Source organism: Aquila chrysaetos, chromosome 24 (assembly GCF_900496995.4).
Source record: "Aquila chrysaetos chrysaetos chromosome 24, bAquChr1.4, whole genome shotgun sequence".
In the NCBI taxonomy this organism is placed as follows: domain Eukaryota; kingdom Metazoa; phylum Chordata; class Aves; order Accipitriformes; family Accipitridae; genus Aquila; species Aquila chrysaetos.
Window position 1 is genome coordinate 20,971,597 of NC_044027.1, and position 21,675 is coordinate 20,993,271.

General features: G+C 51.4%; 1 protein-coding gene and 2 long non-coding RNA genes across 5 annotated transcripts; all 3 read left to right on the top strand.

Moving 5' to 3' along the window:
• The first annotated feature begins 1,044 nt into the window (after positions 1-1,044).
• Positions 1,045-4,481, top strand: LOC115334952. Of its 3 annotated transcripts, none has more exons than XR_005931242.1 (3): positions 1,045-1,266; positions 1,638-2,915; positions 4,042-4,481. It is a non-coding gene; the product is annotated as an uncharacterized LOC115334952 (long non-coding RNA). The 3 variants fall into 3 exon arrangements; XR_005931241.1 differs by having other exon boundaries at positions 1,056-1,266; positions 1,351-2,915; XR_005931240.1 differs by having other exon boundaries at positions 1,049-2,915.
• A 124-nt stretch (positions 4,482-4,605) lies between these two features.
• On the top strand, positions 4,606-5,245 carry LOC121232572. The gene is made up of 2 exons (XR_005931243.1): positions 4,606-4,740; positions 4,971-5,245. It is a non-coding gene; the product is annotated as an uncharacterized LOC121232572 (long non-coding RNA).
• A 1,395-nt stretch (positions 5,246-6,640) lies between these two features.
• On the top strand, positions 6,641-12,779 carry LOC121232591. The gene is made up of 6 exons (XM_041119933.1): positions 6,641-6,715; positions 7,007-7,205; positions 7,536-7,562; positions 8,146-8,177; positions 10,709-10,807; positions 12,275-12,779. The coding sequence occupies exons 1-6, from the start codon at positions 6,641-6,643 to the stop codon at positions 12,473-12,475; spliced, it is 633 nt and encodes a 210-aa protein (XP_040975867.1). The 3' UTR covers positions 12,476-12,779.
• Positions 12,780-21,675: the final 8,896 nt, after the last annotated feature.

The following is a 21,675-nucleotide window of genomic DNA, read 5'->3' on the forward strand; positions in this document are numbered from 1 at the left end:
AAGGGGAAGGAAACCCTGGAGGCTGCAGGTTGAAATTTGAACTGGCCAATCGAGATGCGCCAGGTACACCAAGGTGACCCTCCTAGCCAATAGAATTAAATGACCACAGGTCAGATTCGACAGGGATATAAACAGGGTCCTGCCAGAGGACACGTTGGCAGTCCTCCTCGGAGTAGCGGGTCTGCAGTCGGGGACTCCCCCTCGGGTCGGGGCACTGCCCAAGGTAACTCCTCGAGGGAGAGAGCCCTCAGCTTTTAGGGGAGTGTCCTGGGTTCAGCTGGGATAGAGTTAATTTTTACAGGAACCTGGGAGGTGGGGGGGCATAGGCGGGGCAGCTGACCTGAACTAGCCAAGGAGCTATTCCATACCATGTGACATCATGCCCAGTATATATATGGGGAGTGGGCTGGGGGGGAGGGCTCTCCTGCTCTCTCTCTCGACTTTTGGTGGGGGAGGTGGCGGAGCGTCGGGTCCCGGGTGGTGAGCAGTTGCAGTGTGCATCACTCTTTTTTTTTTTTTTTTTTTTTTTTTTTTTGGTATACTCTTTCATTAGTACTGTTGTTGTTGTTGTAACTTTTTTTTGCATTGTCCCAGTAAACTGCCCTTATCTCAACCCTCAAGGTTCCAGTTTTTTTCTTTTCTCTCCTCCGTCTCCCCCCTATCCCACCGGAGGGGGGCGGGAGGAGTGAGCGAGCGGCTGCGTGGTCCTTTGTTACCGGCTGGGCTGAAACCACGACAGTGAGTGATATGTGCATTTTGAGCCATCACTTTAAATCTTGGGGGTTCTTAAGTCGGCCGTGTAGTACTAATTCTCTTTACATCATTGAGCCTGTGGTTTTATAAAATGTTACCGGACTTCTAACTAACTTTTGCTGAAGAATAAATCGGAGTTTTAACACCTGTTGGATTTGATTAGTCATGCATCCGTAACACTCCCCCCTGCCCCCAATGGGTAGGGACACCTTCCGTGAGACCAGGTTTCTCAAAGCCCCATCTGACCTGGCCTTGAATGCTTCCAGGGAGGGAGCATCTGCAGGTTCTCTGGGCAACCCGTTCCAGTGCCTTGCCACCCATAGTGAGAAACTTCTTCCTAACACCTAAACTAAATGTACCCTCTTTAGGACTGAAGTCGTTACCGCCTTGTCCTATTGATGTACACCCTTGTAAAAAGTCCCTCTGCAGGTTTCTTATAGGCACCCTTTCCGTACCGTGAAGTCTGCTATAAGGTCTCCTGCAAAGCTGCATGCTGACAAACGGTCTGAGAAGGTGAGGCGGTTGTCAGCCGGGTTGGTGTTGAATAGCAAAGTATTATGGGGCTGCTTGGTTAAGCATTTACCGTCTGTTTTGGAGGTGCTGTGTGGGCCACCTTTGGAATGGGATGAGCGTTTGAGGAGAGCTGTGGATTAGCGAGGAGGAGCATGGGGCTGATGACTTCTCATGAGCGCCATGCTAATTTTGTGTCTCTTGGTACCTTAGGTACAATGAGTGACGACGGCCACAGGGTCTGACTTGGAAATGAGTGGGGAAGCGAACACGGTGGTGCTTCTGAGGAGGGGGGAGTTGTGGAAGTAGTTGGTGTTGGCTGATGGGATGCTTACTCCTTTTTCTGGTTTGTGTTTATGTTTTTTTCATTGCAGATTTTGAAGAGCAATGTGTCCCCTTGAGGAATATCCCAGTTAGCCCGTGTGGTTTTGTGGAGGATGGATTTGGACCCACGTCCCTCTGAAAGCTAAGTTGAGGGACCAGGGCTGGCGAGAGGCTGGGAGGAGGGGACGAAGCTGGGAATTGCAGGGAGGGGTTTTAAAGTTAGCGCAGGAGAGAGGGCTGTCCAGGAGCAGTCCTGTTTGGGCAGATGAAGGGAGCGGGTTGCTTTTCAGCCCAAGACCAGCGTGTGCCGGGAAGGGCAGTACCGGCCTGTGTCCGTGGTGGTGTGTAGTTTGTGTAGTCTGTCTTCTGTACTTAGACCTTCCTCGGGTCTCGATGTCCTCATCACGCTTTGTGCCGGAGCAGCGCGGCATGTGCTTCGGGCGCCGTCCCTAGGGTCTTGAATGCCCATACTCAATGGCCTGGTGCCAGTCAGGTGCTTTTTCTTGCGTTCGGAGCCCTAAAGCGTGGATCGGTCTCGGCAGGTTCCAGTCGGTCCTCTCTTGCGGTGTTCTTCTGGGCTGCATCGGCAGCTCTGCTCTCTAGCTGTCCATTTTCTCGGCCTGGGATTTCTTCCCTGCATCCTGATGTCCTTAGGTCTTGACGCCAGGCTTGTTAAGCATCCATCGTCTGGGTTTTGACAGTGGCATCTTGTAACGAGCCGTTCCGTTCGACTCTTGTTCTCGGGGTCTGCCGTAGAGCCTCCTGGCCTCGCGGTTGTGGCCCCGTAGGTCATCTTGCCTGACAGCGCCTCCCATCCGGGGGTCATTCTTCTTGCCGAGAGTTTTCTCTCTCTGAATCACCTTGTTGGTAGCGTTCCACGTCGTGATGTTCTGCGCACGGGAGTGTTTGGCTTGGAGCTGCTCTGCCCGGGGATGTAGAGTCAGGGGTAGGTGGAAGAGCGATGAGTCTACAGGTGAAATGTTGATGTGCCTAGACCGTTTAGGCGAGGGTTGTACAGTCATCTCGGCTCGAGTAGCCATTGGCGGGCTGTGTGGGACAGCTGTGCTGATAGTGTTTTACGGAGACGATTGGAGCCGTGTGGCAGGGGCCGTTGAGGGGCAGTGAAGCGGATTTGACTCTCTAAGGTGTTAAGTCTTGGACGTGATGGGCTTAGAGTTTGGCCCTGGTTTTTTTTTTTTTGGTTGGTGGTTTTTTGTTGTTGTTTTTTTTTTTTTTTTTTTAAATGGCAGGCTGTAGTTGGACTCCAGATGGTCTTTGTAGACGGAATCGAGACCTCTGGAGTTGTTAAGCTCTTGCTCTGCATCCAGGTGACTTATTCGATATGGTTTGGGGGTTTTTTTAGTTTTTTTTTTTGTTTGTTTGGTTTTTTTTTTCAGATGCGGAGGGACAAGATGTGTGCCACAGAGCAACGGGGGAAGGCAGCGGAGTGCCGTAAGGGGGTGGGTCTGGGAGTGCAGTCGGAGGGAAGATGCGGCCGGTGGCTCTATGAGATTGCTTTGCTTTGCTGTGCTTTGCGGGTTTTTTGCTTTGTATTGATCTGTATTTGCTTTTGTCTTGCGTTGTTTTGCTCTGTATTTGTATTGACTGTCATGTGAGATTTTCTCACATTGTATGACCTTTATTGTGTTTTTTCTGGCATTGTAGTGCTCTGTGCTTTTATTGACTGTCATCTGAGACTATCTTGCATTGTATTGCTCGATATTGGTTTGTGTTCTACTACTCTGTACTTGCATTGTTCGCCATGTGAGACTGTATCGCTTTGCATGGCCCTGCATTGTGTTTTGTATTGCAGTGCTCTGTACTTGTATTGAGTGCTATCTGAGAGTGCCTCGCATTCTCTGGTTCTGTATTGGTTTTGTATTGTTTTGGTCTGTACTTGTATTGACTGTCATTTGAGAGTCTCTTGTATTGGCCCTGTCCTGTTTTGTCTGGTATGGCAGTGCTCTGAGTTGTTTTGTCTTGACTGAGATAAGAGTACTGCCTTGTATGGCATTATACTTGCATGCAAATTGCATGGCTCTGTGTTTGTGTCTGTATTGTATAGTGTTGTAGAGACAGCATAGAAGGCTTAATGACTTTGGGTTCTTTGCATGCAAGGAGTTGAGTGGATCACAATTGGACTGTGAACTAGTATAGAGTAAGGCAGTAACTGGGCAATGGTTCATATTGTTTATGCGGATGCTTTGTGGCAAGCCTCTAGAAATGGTCAAGGCCTTGAGGTCTGAGTAGCAGTGTGACGGGCCTCGGAGCGATCGGTAACTTTGGGACAGCTCTGTGTTTGTGATGCTCTGGTTTTTCAAGTGCCATGGAGGACACTGACTGTGAGGATGTGTTATTTTTGGAATAGGTGGGAAGCAGGGTAGGGGAACGGTGGAGGACTTCTCTCGCAAGGATGAAGTGTCTATTAAAAAGCTTTGTGTGTTGTTTTTGCAGGTGATGACAGGGCACGAGGTGCTTGAAGGAACCTTGCATTTAGGTGACATGGCTGCTATGGAGGTTGGACTGTGACATGTGGCACTGTGAAAGCTAAGTATCAGGTTGAAAATGCACGGATGGTGGAGATGATGGTGTGTGTTGAAACATTGGTGTAACGGAAGGGTAGTTTGTGGGGAGTTTGGAAGGAGGTTGGGCTCGGGCCAGGGTTTTTGCAGGTAGGGTGATTTTTGAGTCCTCCGGTGCTGCAGGCACGGGGTGATGGCCCTTTGATGGTGGTGGGCAGTTGCATGGATGAGTTGAGTGTGAGGACTGGCATGTATGTGATCTGAATGAGTGGTGTGTTGTGAATGTGTGTAACCTTGTAGGGTTATGTGGTTTAGCCTTGTTATGTTTTTTCCTTTCAGGTTGGATGTAGAGTTGATATGTTTTTCAGGGAATTAGAATAAAAAAAAAATTAGAATAAAAAAAAAATTAGAATAAAAAAACCTAGCTGGGATATGGGTTGGTTTTTGGTGTTGTCCCATCCTGTTGTCCCCGGTACCGCCCCCCCCCTCCGGTCCTAGCCACTCCATGAGGCGATGCTGATAGCCAATGTTCGGAGCGGGGTCTGGCTCGGGGCAGGGTTTTCACAGGCAGGGCGATTTTTTTCAAGGCTCCCGGGAATGGTGTTCCCATGGAGCGCTGCCCTGGAATGTGGTAATTGCCACTTAGCGCAGGGAATTATGTTGTTCAGCGGATGGTCTTTGGAAGACAGTTGAGGAGTTTGCGGGGGCGGAGTTGGAGTAGATAGCCAGCATTGAGTAGGCCAGGGTTGTGAAGTGCGTGGGTGTAACTGTATTTTTCCGTGGTGGGTTTGTCAAATCTTTGGGTGCTCTTTGTAGTTTGTGATGTAATGATATTTTTCAATTTTTATTTTTGTGCTCTAGGTGTGGAAGTGGACAGTCTGTCAAGATGAGCAGAGCTCACTTGTTTTCTGCCTGGGAACAGGGATCATGGAGGTAATGTCACCTCAGGGAGGAAAACATCTGGACGTGAAGCGACAGATGTAATGGGAGCGAGGAATGTGGAAAAGACCACTCCGTAGAGAATTGCAGGCACTAAATAGTGGCAATTTTTCTTAAGGTACTGCTAAATTTTTGGAGTTTAAATGTATTTGTAAAAATAATGATTAAAAGAAGAATAAAACTAATAGTGGCAAATATTTGACCAATGCGGCCATAACTTTTTTCTATACATTGTAGTAAAAGTACATTGTAGAATTGGACTGTAAATACTGACACAACTGAATGTACGTCCCTGTCTCCCTGTCTCGTTGTTTCTCGCTGTATCCCTTTGTCCCGCTTCCTGCTCGTATTCGTATTCCTCTCTGTCCTGAGGACCGTCCCAGTTTTTTATCTCCGTCCTGCTGCTGTCCTGATTTTTCTTTCTCTGCCATGTTCCCTGTCCCTCTTTCTGTCTCTTTTCCTCTGTCCCTGCTGCTTATTTCTCCACCTCTGTCCAGACCCCTGTCCCTTCCCCTCTGCCCTGCCTTGCTGTCCCTCTGTCTTGCTTTCTTTTGCTACTTTTTCTGTCTGTCTTTCTCTGCCCCGTTCCCTCTCCAGTCTTTTCTAACTGTGTCCCCCTGTCCAGCTAGCTGTCTCTTCTTTTTTCTGTTCCTCAGTATTTTTTTCTTTTCCCGTATCTCTCTCCCACTGCCCGTCGCAGTTGGTTTTTTCCCCTCCGATGCTGGCGTGCTCTTTGTCCCTTTTGTCTCTCTCTGTCCTTCCGTCGTGCTCCCTGTGTCTATTTAATCCCTTCATCTCTGTCCTGCAGCCCATCGCGATTTTTTTTTTCTCTTCCGTCCCTTTGTCCTGCTCCCCGTCCTTGTCTCTCTTTCCCTTGGTTCTGCCTCCCGTCTTTTTTTCCTTTCTTTCTCCATCTCTCTGTCCTGCTCCCTATCCCTCGCGCGCGCTCTCTGTTTCTGTGTCCTTCTCCTTGCCTTTCCCCACGTTCTCTGTCTTGTTCCCTCTTTGGTTTTCTTGTTTTCCAGGTGGCTGGGCCCAGCTACCCGCGGGGGTGCTTCGGCTCGGGGGTTTGGGGTGGGGGCCTGGCCGTGCCGGCGATGGCGGGGAAATAAAGCCTGAAAGGGCAATCGCGAAGCGACGCCCTGCCTGTGCTGGGGCTGCCCTGCAGAGGCGTGGGGCCGGGCCCTCCGCAGGTCGCGGGCACTCCCCAAAACTGCGCGTGGGGCCCCGGGGGTGCGGGGCTGTGGGGTGACTACGCTCGGCGTCGCCCGTGGGCGCTGCAGGGTCAGAAATGGAGAACAAGTTTTCTGTTCCCGGGGCTTGACGACAGGCTCGCGCGGCTGATTTTGGGGCTCGGAAACAGACTGAGCTGCGCGGCTTTGGGCCCAGAAACAGAGGTCCAGCCCTGCGTTTTTGGGCCTTGAGAACAGGCTCGGCAGCTGGGGTTTTTGGCTCCCAAAGGGGCCTCGAGTCCGCTGGTGTGGGGGTCAAAAGCGGAAGCCGGCGTGTCTGGTTTGGCAGGCGGGTGGGAGGGTGTTGGGGGCTGCGGGGGGAAGCGGGGGGTGGGCAGGGTGCGTGGACCCTCCCCGGAGATGGGGGTCTGGTGGTGTCGGATGCCGAAGTTCGGGAGGCCGGCGCGCAGCAGGCCGCACTCAACATCTGCGATGGTCTGTGGTGGGAAAGGTGCTTTTCAGACCCCACGTGCCCTCTTTGAGTCCAGCTCTTCTTTCTGCGCTGCTCAGAATAGTTGTTAAGTAATTAACCGCCCGAACTAACGACTATTTATACGGCGTGTAACTCTGATGTTTAATCCCAATGCTCTAGTTTTGACAGCAGTTGATATACAACCTTGTGGAAAGGCCAGACCGTTGCACGTAGCTGGAGCTTGTAAGGAGAAGCAGCTGAAATCAGCCGGAGCTTCAGCGCGGAGCTGGGGCTTCAGCGAGCCAGAACTGTAGCAAGCGGGAGCTGGAACGAGGTGGGGTGTCCGCTGTCTGGAGTGTGCATTAGCCAGAGGCGAAAGTACCTGCGGCTGTAACGAGCAGGAGCCGCGATTAGCTGGAGCGTCTGTCGGCCGGACCGCGCTCCCAGCACGGCCGAAGGGCGGCCGGGCGCAGGCAGGGCTGTCCGCAGCAAGCAGCTCCGAGCAGCAGGGAGGCGAGCCGACCTTCTGCCGGCGGGGAGCCCGGCCTCTTCCCTCGGGGATGCAATCCATGCCACGCTCTTCTCTCTGCGTGGAGGGTCTCGCCCGGTCCGTTCCCGTGGGCAGAAACGAGGTGGGGGTCCCCCGGCTCTCCTGGGGCAGCCCCCCCTGCGAGGGGGCACGGGCGAGGTGTCGTTGTCCCCTCGGTACCGGGCAAAGGGGAGAGAAACGGGCCGGTGGGAGCTCCTGGGGTGCAGAGCCCTTCCGGCAGAATCCTCCCCTGTCTTTTCACCGTTGGCTGGGTGTGACAAGCAGGTTCATTTCTTTGTCTCCTCTTTTCCCAGTGTCACCTTCCGTGTCACACGAAGAAAACCCTGTGTCGTGGTTTAACCCCAGCCAGCAACTAAGCACCACGCAGCCGCTCACTCACTCCCCCCCCCACCCACTGGGATGGGGGAGAAAATCGGGGAAAAGAAGCAAATCCACGGGTTGAGATAAGAACAGTTTAATAGAACAGAAAAGAAGAAACGAATAATGATAATGATAACACTAATAAAATGACAACAGCAATAATGAAAGGATTGGAATGTACAAATGATGCACAGTGTAATTGCTCACCACCCACCGACCGGCACCCAGCTAGTCCCCGAGCGGCGATTCCCCGCCCCCACTTCCCAGTTCCTATACTGGATGGGACGTCACATGGTATGGAATACCATATTGGCCAGTTTGGGTCAGGTGCCCTGGCTGTGTCCTGTGCCAACTTCTTGTGCCCCTCCAGCTTTCTCGCTGGCTGGGCATGAGAAGCTGAAAAATCTTGACATTAGTCTAAACACTACTAGCAGCAACTGAAAACATCGGTGTTATCAACATTCTTCTCATACTGAACTCAAAACATAGCACCGTACCAGCTACTAGGAAGACAGTTAACTCTATTCCAGCTGAAACTAGGACACCCTGCGTGGGTAATTCTGCTTGCTGCTCAGGTAATCGCACGTATCGGGCTGGGGGAGCGGAGAGAAACACTTGTGAGTTCAAGGGCACTACGGATGCTCCACGTTAAACCCACAGAAAAGGCAAATTTGCTGCTAGTGCAGAAAAGCTGATGGAAAAATTGCTGTTAACAGATTGTGCCCTGTTCTTGCACTGGTCCCTTGATACGTTTTTGTTTCAGGTGAAAGAACAAAATTTCATGTCTGGTAAATTCAGAGCTGCCTGTTAGCTTCTTTGGGGTCGAGTGTTTCTCTTCTCTCTGTTCATACGGATTTTATGGGCAAGTTGGAAATAGCCTTTTACTTTTTTATGTGTAACTGAATTTTTAGGAATATGTGGTGTCCCTGTAGTTCATTTTTGAGCACCTAGATGCCAGTAGAAATGTCATGAGTGAAACGTGATGGAAACTGGTACTTAAACTTGATTTTTATTTGATTTTTTTTTTCCCCCCCTTCCCCAGTAAGAGTGTTGATGGCATGTTGTCCCGTGGCACAATCCCCATGCCGTTCAGCGGAGTCTTCAGTCTAGGACTTTTAAGTAAAAAAGTTTGTCCTTCCAAAAAAAGGACTAGTCAGTCATTCATAGGACCGAGGCATAGACTTGGAGAGTCGCTTAAGTACGTGACCGGAATTAAAGCCAACTTTCAGTTGATGTTGCTGCTGTTGGTCTTTGCTGTCATTGATTTCTCCAGCACTCCGTCATGGTTGGGAGCTCTGAATCATAATTTTTTTCAGTCTCTAACATGTTTCCACCTCCCCCCCACCCCCCCCAAAAAAGGAGAGGCAGTGTCTAAAAGTTAATTAGTTTCCTCACAAATGCATGAGTAAATAAAATTTGAGTTATGACGATTAAAACCATAAAAATGACACCAGTCTGGTGAGACAATAGCAGATCTGGACTACTTCTGAACAGGCATTCATCACACGCAAAAGTCGTCAGGGTGCGGATCACCTGCACTTCACGCTCTGACGAGACAAAATGCTGAGGCAGGGATGAGCTCTGAAAGAAAAAAAAAAAAAAAAAGGCTACAGGGTCACGGTTTTGTTTGTTGTTCTTTGTTTTTAAAAGAGTGCAATATTGACTGGTGCCAGCCTGCAGAGCTCTTCTGCTGCCTGACCTCTCCTTCTCTTTCATGGCTGTAATTGTCGTTTGGATAATTGTAGAAGAGCAATTAAGTTACTTGCCTCTGTGAATGTGCTGGTAATACCAGGAAGGCAAATGCTTGAACCAGTAGTGAATAACTTGGCTACAAGTAGAATTTCTGAAGGAAGAACAGCAGCAGCAACAGGAAGCAAATAGCAAGTGACTAAAAATTTGCGTGTGTCAAACGCATCAAAGCTTTATTGCCAAATGTTGTTTGGCAATATGTTCTAAATGGCTTTTTTTGGTAAACGTAAATTTTTAGGAAGTTCAGGGTTGTGTGTGGCAAAAGGTGTACCTCTGCGTACGCGTCCTGCTACGGTAAATAGCATGGGTCAGTGGCAAGTCCAGCGGCAGGGCTGTTATTCCCTACTCTTGACGTTGCCAGAGCAGTGTTGCGGTATTGAGACCTTAACGGACGGGCTGAGGAATGGAAGGAGAATGCCCGTTTTCTGTAAGGGCTCAGAATGCCAACCCTTTTCTCTGTCTGCCGCTCCCCTGAGCGTGAGATGAAGCTGTTTTATTTTTCTCCCTTGTTCCTGGTCTAAATAATTCTGGAGCTGTTGCTGCTGTGGGTTTGCAATTTGTGTTACTGCATTTTTGTAGCGTTCTAGCGATGGGTCGTTTCTGCTGTGGCGAAGCATCGAGATGCGGTTTTCGGCGAAAAGCGTCAGAAACTACGTTCACTGAAACCAGTAAGTCGTGGCGTAGGTGAAACCGATCTGGCGCACGCGGCTGTGCTCGCAGGGATGCTCGGTGGCTCCTCATCAAAACGGCAAGGGGTGTGTGTGTGTGGACATCTGTAGGGTTGTGCTCTGGGTCCGAGAGCGTTAACGTATTTTTGCTGTTGGAAGAGGGAATGGAGCGTGTGCCTGTTCAATGTCAGGGCAGTCAAAAGCTAGCAGGGACCCTGAGCGGGTTTGGTGGCGCAACTGCGGTTTTAAAAGATCTTGACCGTTTGGAGCAATGGCCTGGAAAAAATCATTCCTTTTTTGCAACGAGGCAGTTCGCAAGGACAGATGTGTTGCTGTGCTCTTTAGCAAAAATACTCAACTTGTGATGTATAGGGTGAGGAAGTCTTGGCTATACTAAGGCTTGAGAAAATGTACGTAGGTCTCTGTCTGTCACCTGCGTGTATCTAGGAAAGTGAGTTCTAGTGAAACTAAAGTTACCGATGAGTCAAAAAAAAAAAAAAAAAAAAAAAAAGGGACGGTTGTCTGAAAAATGCAAAAGCTCTAGTGGCCTGTGTCAACAACCGTACTGAAGATGATGCAAAAATACTTTTTGCTCTGCTCCGTCGTACTGTCTTCACAAACCTTCACAAAAAAAGGCAGCTTTGGATTCCTAATCCAGCTTTATGCTAACGGGTTTTTTCTTCTCTCAGCTGGATGTCAGCTGGCACCGTTTCGCCATGGTTGCCCTTTCTTCTGCCATGACAGTACGAGACAGATGGAAAGAATCCATAGTGGTCTGCAAGTACAAGGTACATCTATGATGTGTGTCTGCATTTTTCCAAAGGTACTTGCAGTATGGACTTTAACATTAAGAGTGTGCCAACTCTCCTTTTACATTTTTTTTACGTGAAATATTGTAACGCAAATACTAAAAATAAGTTCTGTTCCGGAGCATGTTACACCTATGCAAAGTTTACTTCCCTCCGTTTATTTTCTCTTCCTGAAAGCATAATCTTCTGTTTCTGTGCACTTGCTAGTAAATGATATAGTGAAAATAATTTTGTACTAAAAGAGGGAAGAAACTGTTCGTAAGAGTTCAGCTGTTCAGAAGAAACAGACTTTGTTTTCATGATAAAAGCTTTATGCTTTTGCAGTCAATGAGTTTTTTAAAATATCTTATAGGAGTACTCGACAACCTTACTGAGATAACTAGCATCTGTGCTAAAAGCAATCAAGGTCAAAGAAGAGACGTGGACAAAACAGGACAAATTGGCGTCGCATCTGTGTGTTTTCCAGGCTTTCCCAGGAAGTACTGGCAGCCTTGTAACTAGTGACAGCGAGTCCTGATTGTTTTTGATGAGTTACTGCTTCAGTAATGTATTTTTTCCTTTAACCTACAGCGTGTCATTTTGACTTCAGTTGGAAAGAGATTTTCCAAAATGGAAGTCTTTGTCACTCAAAGAAATTTTCTTTTATGAACTTCCCATCAGAGTGGATCTTCAGAGGTGATCGACTTGACAGTAGAAGTCATCAGTAACAAGACTTTTCACTCTCTTTAAACAAAGAAAAAAAAAAAGTCAATTTCCTTCCAAAGACCCAAGCACAGCCCATCTTCCTAAAGTTGATGGCATCGCTGGTCTTTGGTTTCTCAGTTGTAACAGTCGTGGCAACATGAAAATGTGTTGCTCTGCGTGCTTCAGTACTGCCAAAAGCATTAGGAAATCCGCTAGTCCTTTTTGGTAGTCTGAGGTATTGCAGCACTGGGGATTTTACAAATTGACCTGCATTGTTTAAAGTGTAACTGCCAAATAGCTGTAGTATATCATTTATGAGGTGTATGTAAGCAGTTAGGTATTTTTCTAAATGTTTAAAAAGAGAGGCAACTGACTGTTATGGGTTTTCTTTCCTGACGTTTTGACGGAGTGCTCTGAAGTACTTTCTTTCTGTCTGGCTTTCAATGGTGTGTTTCCCTGGCAGTTCAGTAGCACCTCTCTTGGGCAGCGCAGCTGGCCAGGTGTTCCTCCTCATTACGTAACACACACAAAAACCCCTAGTCACATTATAACTGTGTACTTTGGAGATAGATAATTTAACGGTAGGAATTCAGAGCTGTGCAAGTTAAGGTAATGCAAAAGGAAAATCAAATATTTTTACAGTATAAGTATTCTTATTGGATGTATATAAACGTGGGCACACCCTTTGAGTGTAAAGTGAATCATTGAGATTTATTCTTTATTTTTCATGTTGCTCTTTGAAGTTTTCTACTTCACTTTCAGCTTTATTCACCAAACAAGCAAGATGCAAAGCAGCAGCAGCAGCGCAAGGGCTGTAGCTGTTGCGGTGGATCCATAAGCGTAGATTCTGATTGTGTACGACCTTGTCCCGCAGCCTCCCCGGGGTTATCTCCCTGCAGCAGTGCTGTAAGGAAGGGAGGAGACGTTTTCCAACCCCGGCAAGAGTGTTTACTTGTGTGCTAAGCAGGTGTTCAAAATGGTATCAATTAGTCTAAATGCTGATTTTAAGTGTTCAAATCGCTCTTAACTTTTAAAGGAGGTGGTGTATTTCGAGCTGACCTGTTTACCTGGAATCCTCCTTTAGCTCAGCGACTCTCCTTGTGCACCCCCAGCCTCCGCTGGCAGGGCGGTATGAGAAGCTGGAAGGTCCTTGACTTAGTATAAACCCCGCTTAGCAACAACTAAAGCATCGGTGTGTTGTCAATGTTATTCTCATCCTAAATCCAAAATGGCCCTGTACCAGCTGCTCGGAAGAAAATTAACTTTATTCCAGCCAAAACCAGGACAACCCCAAACCCCCTGATTCTGGGTCTGCAACAGGGGAAAAAAAACAAACGAATTTGGGACTCCTGGGAAAGCCAAATCCGCCTGGATCTGTGCAGCTAGAAAGGAAAAAACCCACGCCGTTTTCACGTGCAAAACCACAACCAAAAGATCACACCTTTTTATGTTGTGGAAAAGCACTGAAACACACCCCAAACTGAGTATTTTGAAAAAGCAAAAAACTTGCCAGTTTGGGGAAGATTGGGGGTGAAGCACAGGCAGTTTGAGGGGCATTGCTGGGGGTCCTCCCAGTGTGGATTATCTGGTGTGGATTCTCTGTTGCGGTGTTACTGATTTGTCATTGATTTGTTATTAGTTAGAATTAATCATATTTAGTTTTAATATTTTAGCAAAATCATATGTATGTTGTATTTTATATATTTAACCACCAACCAGTGTCTGCTGTGAAATCCCCTGTATAGCCCCGTATCAAGGCCGGAGAAATTGGCTAAAATCATCTAGTAGGAACATTTAGAACTTAGATAACAAGATAAAGAAATACCTGACAACGGGGTGGTGTAAGAGTTGTCAGTACGTTACCTGACAACGGCCTGTTTGGAACGCAGCGGCCGATCCCCAAGGATAGAATGTGCAGTACAAGGCTCCTGGAAGGTCCCTGGCTAGAGCCGTTAGAGATAACCGCATAGCTACTGTCAAAAAGGATGGATTGCACCTGTTGCCATAACATTGATGAAGAAATCATGAACTCTAGACGAACTTTGCTTCATTATAATACCAAAACACACCTCCTGGTCAAAAGCTACCCGCCTCCAAGACTTACCATGCCTCGGAGAGACCTTCACTGCGCCTGCATAAAGGACATATACATATGCTAATGATTTCCCGGAAGTCTAATGAATATGTATAACTTTTCTTAGAAATCTAATGAATATGTATCAATAAGTCTTAATATAAGGTGTATTGTTTTGGTGACAGGTGTGCGTGGTTTGTGAGAGGACTCACCCGCGCACCTGGCCGTCAATAAAGAAGTGTCTGCTTATCTGCACTAAATTGGTGTTGATAAGTTCTTCATTCTGAGCTTTTCGGTAACAGCGGGTTATCCCAGGTGAGTTACCTGCTGTGGATCGTCCCGGGTGGACTCCCTGGGGTAGGTCATCCCCGCCCGTGTCCCCCCATCCACCTTTGTACCCTCACCTACCCTCCCCCAGTGTGTGTTTCTCCCCCATGTGCCCCCCGTTGCTCCAGCCCGCCCCCTTCACCTACGCAAGTTTTTAACCCGTGTGAGTTGTTTCCCCCCCCGCATCCCCTGCTCTCCTATCTCCTGCCCCCCCCCCTCCTTTCCCTCCTCCATATGCCACACCAGCCACCCCCCCATCATCTGTCAGGCTCCAGACCCCTGGCATGCTGCCTGCACCCCATTCTCTGTCTTTTTTTTTCTTCTTTTCCTTACAAGTTGTTGTTGTTGTTTCTTTTTAATGATTAAACTCTTTTCATTTCCAGCCACGAGTTTTCTCACTTTGGCCCTTCCGATTGTCTCCCCGTCCCACTGGCGGCGGGGGAGCGAGTGAGCGGTCGCGTGGGGCTTCGTTGCTGGCTGGCGTTAGACCACGACACGAGGTGAGTCGCAAGCCCTGCCTGGCTAATGCTGGAGGCTCTCTGCGTTCCTCCTGCCATCTTGACGGGCCGTCCTTGTTCTTCACTGCCGCTTTATAGCGAGCGCCTCTTGCTCCGTAAGCAGCAGTACTCGGGCCGTGCAGGTGCTGCACGTTGCAGGCAGCAAAGGGCAATCGTGACGCTTGCTGGGGGGAGCGGCAAGGGGTGCGGAGCCACGCTCCTGTAGGGAGCAAAGATGGAACCTTGAGGGCTCTGCAGTCATCTGCCGAGAACATCTAATATCCCGACGCGCCGCTTTGCTTTCCCTGCTTCACGTCTAATTACTTTGCACGCCGGAGGGCGGGGCGGTAAGTAACACTGTGCAGCGTCTCTTCGATAAGAGACAAGCCCCGCACAAGAAGCCTTGCGTGCGTGCGTGCAGGATTAGGAGAGCAGAGTTGTGATAGCACAGAGGTGAGGAAGGGTGCGCCCCACCCCAAGAGAGCCCCAGGATCACCAGGGTATCGCTTGCTTGCAGGTGGGCCGCTCGCATCTGGTCCGCTGGGATGCGCCGTTTCCTGCTGAACAGAGCTGCCCCCCTGGCACAAAGCAGCTTTGGGTCTCTTGTGGCCTTCCTTCAGGCTGTCACCTGAACCAGGCGTTATTTTTTTTTTTTTTTTTTTTAATCTCTCGCCACCATCTGTTGACTGGCTGCTGTCACTCCCAGAACCCTGATGCTGCATGCAGATGGATACAGCATTCCCTGGGGCTTGGTCGAGGGGAACCCCCCGTCCCCCCTGCCCTTTGCAGGTTCCCTGTGCTGCTTCTTCTGTCTAGGTAATGGGGTGGGGGGGCAGGGACAGAAGCGACGGCCCAAATTGTCTGTTCTTTGTGCTTGACTGCTGTAACCGCTCCAGCCACGCGGGTGCTTTTTGGAAGGGAGGCAATGAAGGTGACTGCCCGGGCTGCGAGTGGGGAAGGGCAGGGCAATGTAAGCCCTGTGCCCCCAGTAAGTAGTTACCGCCTGTGGCTGGTCTGTACTGGGTTGAGCTGTCAGTCATCTCTCATGCAGCTGATGCTCAGAAGAGGATCGTTGTGGGGATGCGGATGCTGCTGCACGGCGAGCGAAGGCGGGAACTGCGTTCTGGAGGCGCGCATGCGTGGTGGCGCGTGGGGCAGGGCCCCCGCTGTTGCCTAGCAACCAAAGTGCTGTACGGCAGCTGGGGAGACGCGCATGCGCGGTGCGCCTTTTACGAGGCTCGCCGCTGTTGCCTAGCAACCATAGCGCGACCCGGCGTCTCGGCAACCGCGCATACGCGGCGGCGCGGTTTACGGCGCCCCTGCTGTTGCCTAGCAATCACAGCGCGACACGCGTCTCGGCAACCGCGCATGCGCGGCGTCGCGGTTTACGGCGCCCCTGCTGTTGTCTAGCAACCAAAACGCTGTACGGCAGCTGGGGAGGCGCGCATGCGCGCTGCGCCTTTTACGGGGCTCGCCGCTGTTGCCTAGCAACCATAGCGCGACCCGGCGTCTCGGCAACCGCGCATACGCGGCGGCGCGGTTTACGGCGCCCCTGCTGTTGCCTAGCAATCACAGCGTGACACGCGTCTCGGCAACCGCGCATGCGCGGCGTCGCGGTTTACGGCGCCCCTGCTGTTGTCTAGCAACCAAAACGCTGTACGGCAGCTGGGGAGGCGCGCATGCGCGCTGCGCCTTTTACGGGGCTCGCCGCTGTTGCCTAGCAACCATAGCGCGACCCGGCGTCTCGGCAACCGCGCATACGCGGCGGCGCGGTTTACGGCGCCCCTGCTGTTGCCTAGCAATCACAGCGTGACACGCGTCTCGGCAACCGCGCATGCGCGGCGGCGCGGTTTACGGCGCCCCTGCTGTTGTCTAGCAACCAAAACGCTGTACGGCAGCTGGGGAGGCGCGCATGCGCGCTGCGCCTTTTACGGGGCTCGCCGCTGTTGCCTAGCAACCATAGCGCGACACAGAATCTCGGCAACCGCGCATGCGCGGCGTCGCGGTTTACGGCGCCCCTGCTGTTGCCTGGCAACCAAAACGCTGTACGGCAGCTGGGGAGGCGCGCATGCGCGCTGCACCTTTTACGGCGCTCGCCGCTGTTGCCTAGCAACCATAGCGCGACACGGCGTCTCGGCAACTGCGCATGCGCGGCGGCGCGGTTTACGGCGCTCCTGCTGTTGCCTGGCAACCAAAACGCGATACTGGCGTTCGGGAGTCGCGCATGCGCGGTGGCGCGTTTTGCCGCCATCCTGCTGTTGCCTGGCAACCACGACGCTGTGCAGCTGCTCGGGAGCCGCGCATGCGCGGTGGCGGCGCGTTTCGCCAGCGCTCTCTTCCGCCGCCTATTGACCAAAGTTCAGTACTGCAGCTGGGAGCCGCTCATGCGCGCTGACGCGCCGCGCCAAGTCCTCGCAGCTGCCACCCTGCGACCAATGTTCGGTACTGCAGCTCGGAGGCTGCGAGTGCGCGGGGCTGCCCCTGTCCTGCACGTGCCGTCCGACGGTAACGGCAATGCGGCACCGGCGGGAGGTGCCGCCGCGCTCGTTGCTTCCTCCCGGTAAGGAAACGCCGCTGCCGCCCCAGGCGCGCGGTGTCGGCGGCCGCTCGGCGCGCAAAGCGCGGAACCGCAGCGCTCGGGCCGCCCCTGGGCACGCGCGTCCCGCCGTCCGCTCGCTGCTGCTGCCGCCTCGTGGCCGAAGCGCGGAACTGCAGCGCCGGCACGGCACAGGTGCGTAGCAGCAGCGCCGCCGCCGCCGCCTCCGCTGCTGCCGCCTTGTGGCCAAAGCGCGGTACTGCAGCCCGGCGGTCGCGCGCCAGCTCTGGCCCCTCCAGCGCATGCGCGGTCCCCGGGAGCAGCGTGGCGGCGCGCAGGGCGCGGGTCTCGGCGGCAGCGGGCGAGCGCCGGGACCGCGGGTGAGGCGAGCGATCCCCTCCGGCGGGGGCGAGGGTGAGGGCGAGGGCGGGGGGTGGGGGGTGCCTCCTGCCCGCTGGCTGCCCGGGGCTGCCGGGACGGGCTCCCAGTCCGCCGGAGGCGAGTCGGGCCGGGGAGTTCCCCGAGAGCCGCCGGTAGAAGGGAAGAGGGGACGGAGGTGGGCACCCCCCAGGCGCGGCCAGCAGGCGCCTCCCCGAGTCGCCAGAGCTCCCCTGGCGCCTCCCCCCGCCCCGCTCGGCCCGTGCGGCTGCCCCCAGCTCCAGCCCCTCCCCTGAAGCCTGTGCTGTGGCCGCAGGCAGCCCCCAAGCCCTGTCGTGAGGGCAGCAAGCTGGCCCTCAGTGCATCTCCAGAAGCCTCTGCAGAAGGAGGGGCTCTGGCCAGGAGCGATCTGCGGTAATGAGTCGATGCTTCTCTTTCGCAGAGGCTGGGCTGAGGGCATGGTTGTCTCTTCCTCCCTTGGGGATGCCGTTGACTGCAGCAGCCTCAGGCTTGCGTGGGCTGTCTCTGCCTGGCCTCCTTCTCCGCGCGGCGCGGACACGGGAGCACAAAGGGACAGGCGGGGCACTTACAGGCTGTGGGCAGGAGCTGCTGCGGCTGAAGCTGGAGAGGCCAGAGAAAGGTAGAGAAGAAGAAATGGAAGGCCGACCGGCCGGCAGCTGCCTCCTGCTGCAGGCAAGAGAGAGCCTGCCTCTCCACGTGTGGAAGGATCCCTCCTCGTAGCCCGCAGCAGGTCAGACTGCCGAGGTGCACTGTAGGGTCCGTATGCAGCACCGACGGTGCCGTATGGCCACGTAGTGTGCGAGTGAGCGAGCGAGCAAGGCTCTGTGCCTCGGAAGCCTCGTCTTGCAAGATCTGTGAGACACGTGTTCTCCTAGGGGGAGGAGGACAGCCGTGCAGACGGAGTTACAGCAGAGGAGGGGAGCGGGAGAGGAGCAGAAAGAAGCACCTGAACTGGCAAATTCTCCTGGCAGCGCCAAGAACAAGAGCTGTGGTGAGCCTCGGGGCCCTGTCTCTCTCCCCTCTTCTGCGTTCTGGTCCCTCCCTGGCCCTGCCCGGCCCCCTCTCTTTCCCACACTGCTGCCTTTTTTTTTTTTTTTTTTTTTTTTTTTTCCTCCTCCTTTCCTCCCTTGTACCTCTGATACTGAAAAGCTGGTCGAAGAAACTCTCTAAGGCTCGTTTTGGAGTTTTAGAAAGCAGGCATTCTTCATTGCAGCGCTGGATGCACGGGGGATAGTTCCACCTAGCGTGCGTGCCACAGGTTTAGCACACACAGGTTCTATAGAATAACTAATTGCATATTAATCAGATTAGTATACGTATACATAAAAATGATGGCAACCGATTATCACAGTACTGCCTGCATCCAATCATGCGCAATGAAGGATCCGTTTGAGACGAAGGGCTGCTTTTGCGACCACCGGCCCATTTGAAGTTCTTGCTGGCTGTCCTTGAAGTCTTTATTCTTGTCCTTGTTCTTTGATCTTGAAGCTTAACGCAGTTTCAATCGCACATGGTCAGTTTCAGCATTGTTCTCATCTAGTGCACAGGAACATCTAGTCCTAAGAGCAAAGAACTGCAAAACTTGTGAGTACCTACCTCTGCTAGTTAACTGCTTGGCTATACTTTTGTCTACTGTTTCAATCATTGTGTTAGTGTAAGATTTGTAATAATTATTTACCAAATCTCACTTCTACGGTCACCTAGCAGCAAACCAGTTTCCACGGCTGGTACAAAACATGAAAACCATCCAAATATTTAGACGTGCCATACAGAATGTATGGACATATGCTATCAGAGGTGTCCCAGGGGCAGGGGGAGCGTCGGGGGGGGGGGGGGGAGGGCCGAGCCCCGGAGCGTACTCGCTGGCAGGACTCGTTAGGCGCGCGACTGGCTGAACGAACACTGGCCGTCCGTCCCCGTTGCCCTCCGGGCTGCGTTTGCGCTCCCTTTGCACGGGGCGAGGGGCCGTGAGGGAGCCCAGGGGAGGAGGAGGTGAGGCGCTGGGGGGGGTCGGGCCATGCCCCCCCTGTTCCTGCTGGGCTCCAGCTGTTGCAAATATTCTGGTAAAGAAATCAAAATTTAATCACGTAGAAGAGTTAGGTTTGATTAAGAAGTAAAATTGTGAAGCATAACGTATAGGATTGTTAAGTCTGAAACGTAGCCGTAGAAACTTTAGGAACTGCGTTAGGTGCTGTCCTGGGTTCAGCTGGGATAGAGTTAATTTTTACAGGAACCTGGGAGGTGGGGGGGCATAGCCGGGGCAGCTGACCTGAACTAGCCAAGGAGCTATTCCATACCATGTGACATCATGCTCAGTATATACATGGGGAGTGGGCCGGGGGGAGGGCTCTCCTGCTCTCGACTTTCGGTGGGGGAAGTGGCGGAGCGTCGGGTCCCAGGTGGTGAGCAGTTGCACTGTGCATCACTCTTTTCTGTATACTCTTTCATTAGTACCGTCGTTGTTGTTGTAACTTTTTTTGCGTTGTCCCAGTAAACTGCCCTTATCCCAACCCTCGAGGTTCCAGTTTTTTTCTTTTCTCTCCTCCGGCTCCCCCCTATCCCACCGGAGGGGGCGGGAGGAGTGAGCGAGCGGCTGCGTGGTCCTTTGTTACCGGCTGGGCTGAAACCACGACAGGTGCGACTATCGGAACCTTAATATTGTTAAAGTTGGAAATAGCGAACCCTAGAACCCTCACCAGGAAGTTACTGGTTTTCCTATGTTCTGTTTCAAGAAACTAAGGAAACCGTCGTGGACACCGGTTTGCTGCTTGGAGACCCCCTTACCCTTCCCATCTTGATTTGAGTATCGAAGATTCCAGTCAGGAGAGCTAAGTGTAACTGACCAATGATTGTTTTTAAATAAGAATATTGATAAGGTTACATAATCAAAGGACCAGTCCTTATAAAGGTTAAATTTAAGAACGAGCACAGTATGCATTTTTATGGAAAGAGCTTATGTAACAATGACCTGACAGAAAAAGTCTGTAAAAACTGATGGATTTTGATACTAGGCGGGACACGCCTCTGGAGGAGCGATCCACCGTGTCCCCAGCGCTGCGATAAATGAAGTGCCCGCTTCTTAACTTCACGTTGGCGTTAAGGAGTTTTATTCCGGATTTCGGTAACGGTTTTGGCGACCCAGATGGGACCTTGCGAGTGAGACTGGACGAGATCGAGTGTCGATCGAACTCCGGCCGGCACCGAGGTATTCTCGGGGAGAACCATCACCCTCGACTCGCAAAGCTCCTCGCAGCGTTCCCTGGCAAAAAGGTAAGGCGCTGCTTCTTTGGAATTTGTTTGGAAAGCCTGCCCCTGAGGCGCGGCGAAAGCTTCGCAGGGTTGGGGCTCGGAGGGTACCCGTTTGCATTGGAAGCCTAGGTGTCCGCCCGTAAGTCATAAGCGAAAGTTATTGCTGGGTTGGACTTTGTGTATTATTTGGGACAACTGTCATTTGCATTTGTTTGGTATTATTTGGTATTTGAATGTATGTAAGTATCATGGCATTAGCAAAGTTGTTTAAGAATGAGAGCGCAGGAAATATAACTGCTGATGAAAAGGTACCAAAAACATCACCGTTGGGATGTTTATTGGCACATTGGGGTGAATTGCAGGAAAAATGGGAAACAAACAGAACTTTGAGTTATAATGCTATATCGCAATTACTGTTGTTTTGTAGGAGAGAGAGTAAATGGAATAAAGTGCCATAGGTCGATTTGTTCTTTTTAAGTGAACGTATCTGACAGGGACCGGAGGGGAGTCTCCCAGCAGAACCTCTGGCTACAGCTAAACTGGGAGAACAGAAAATTGAATTTGAATTGACACTAGAGTCACCTTTTCAGTTTTAGATACCTTAGAGGGAGAGTTAAGTTTTGAAGAAATTGGTGGTGTTGGTGCAACAAGTGAACGAGAAACTAGACCCTTCTTTAAATCTTGAACAATGAAATTAGGAAAGCAACGGGTCACTCAGCAGTTTTTGTACGTGCCAAATTCTCCTAAGCTCCTGTTAAGGAGAGATCTATTGGAGAACTTAAGAGGCAGAGATTAAATTAAAAAATGGAGAGGTTAAAATTTTAATTCCAGAAACTAAACGTGTCGAAGCAGTGGCTTTGTTGTTACAGGATGGTTACCGAAAGCCGAAGATTATACCGGTCAAAGTATAACGCTGTAATTCCAATCGTCTGGACTGGGAAGTTCCCCGGTAAATCCAAAAAGCAGAACCTGTGAGAACTGATTTAAAGCCAGGATCGAATCCGGTAAGAATTCAACAATACCCCCTAAAACCGGAAAGTCGGAAAGGGTTAGTATGGATAAGACAAAAATTTTTTAAGAC

Bases quoted from the DNA above. Each gene is read 5' to 3' on its own strand.
- LOC121232591 (XM_041119933.1), top strand. From the start codon at position 6,641: ATGGGGGTCTGGTGGTGTCGGATGCCGAAGTTCGGGAGGCCGGCGCGC. The intron at 7,563-8,145 runs ACCCTGTGTCGT...TGAAACTAGGAC, and splicing joins TTCCGTGTCACACGAAGAAA to ACCCTGCGTGGGTAATTCTG. The intron at 10,808-12,274 runs GTACATCTATGA...CTTCACTTTCAG, and splicing joins TAGTGGTCTGCAAGTACAAG to CTTTATTCACCAAACAAGCA.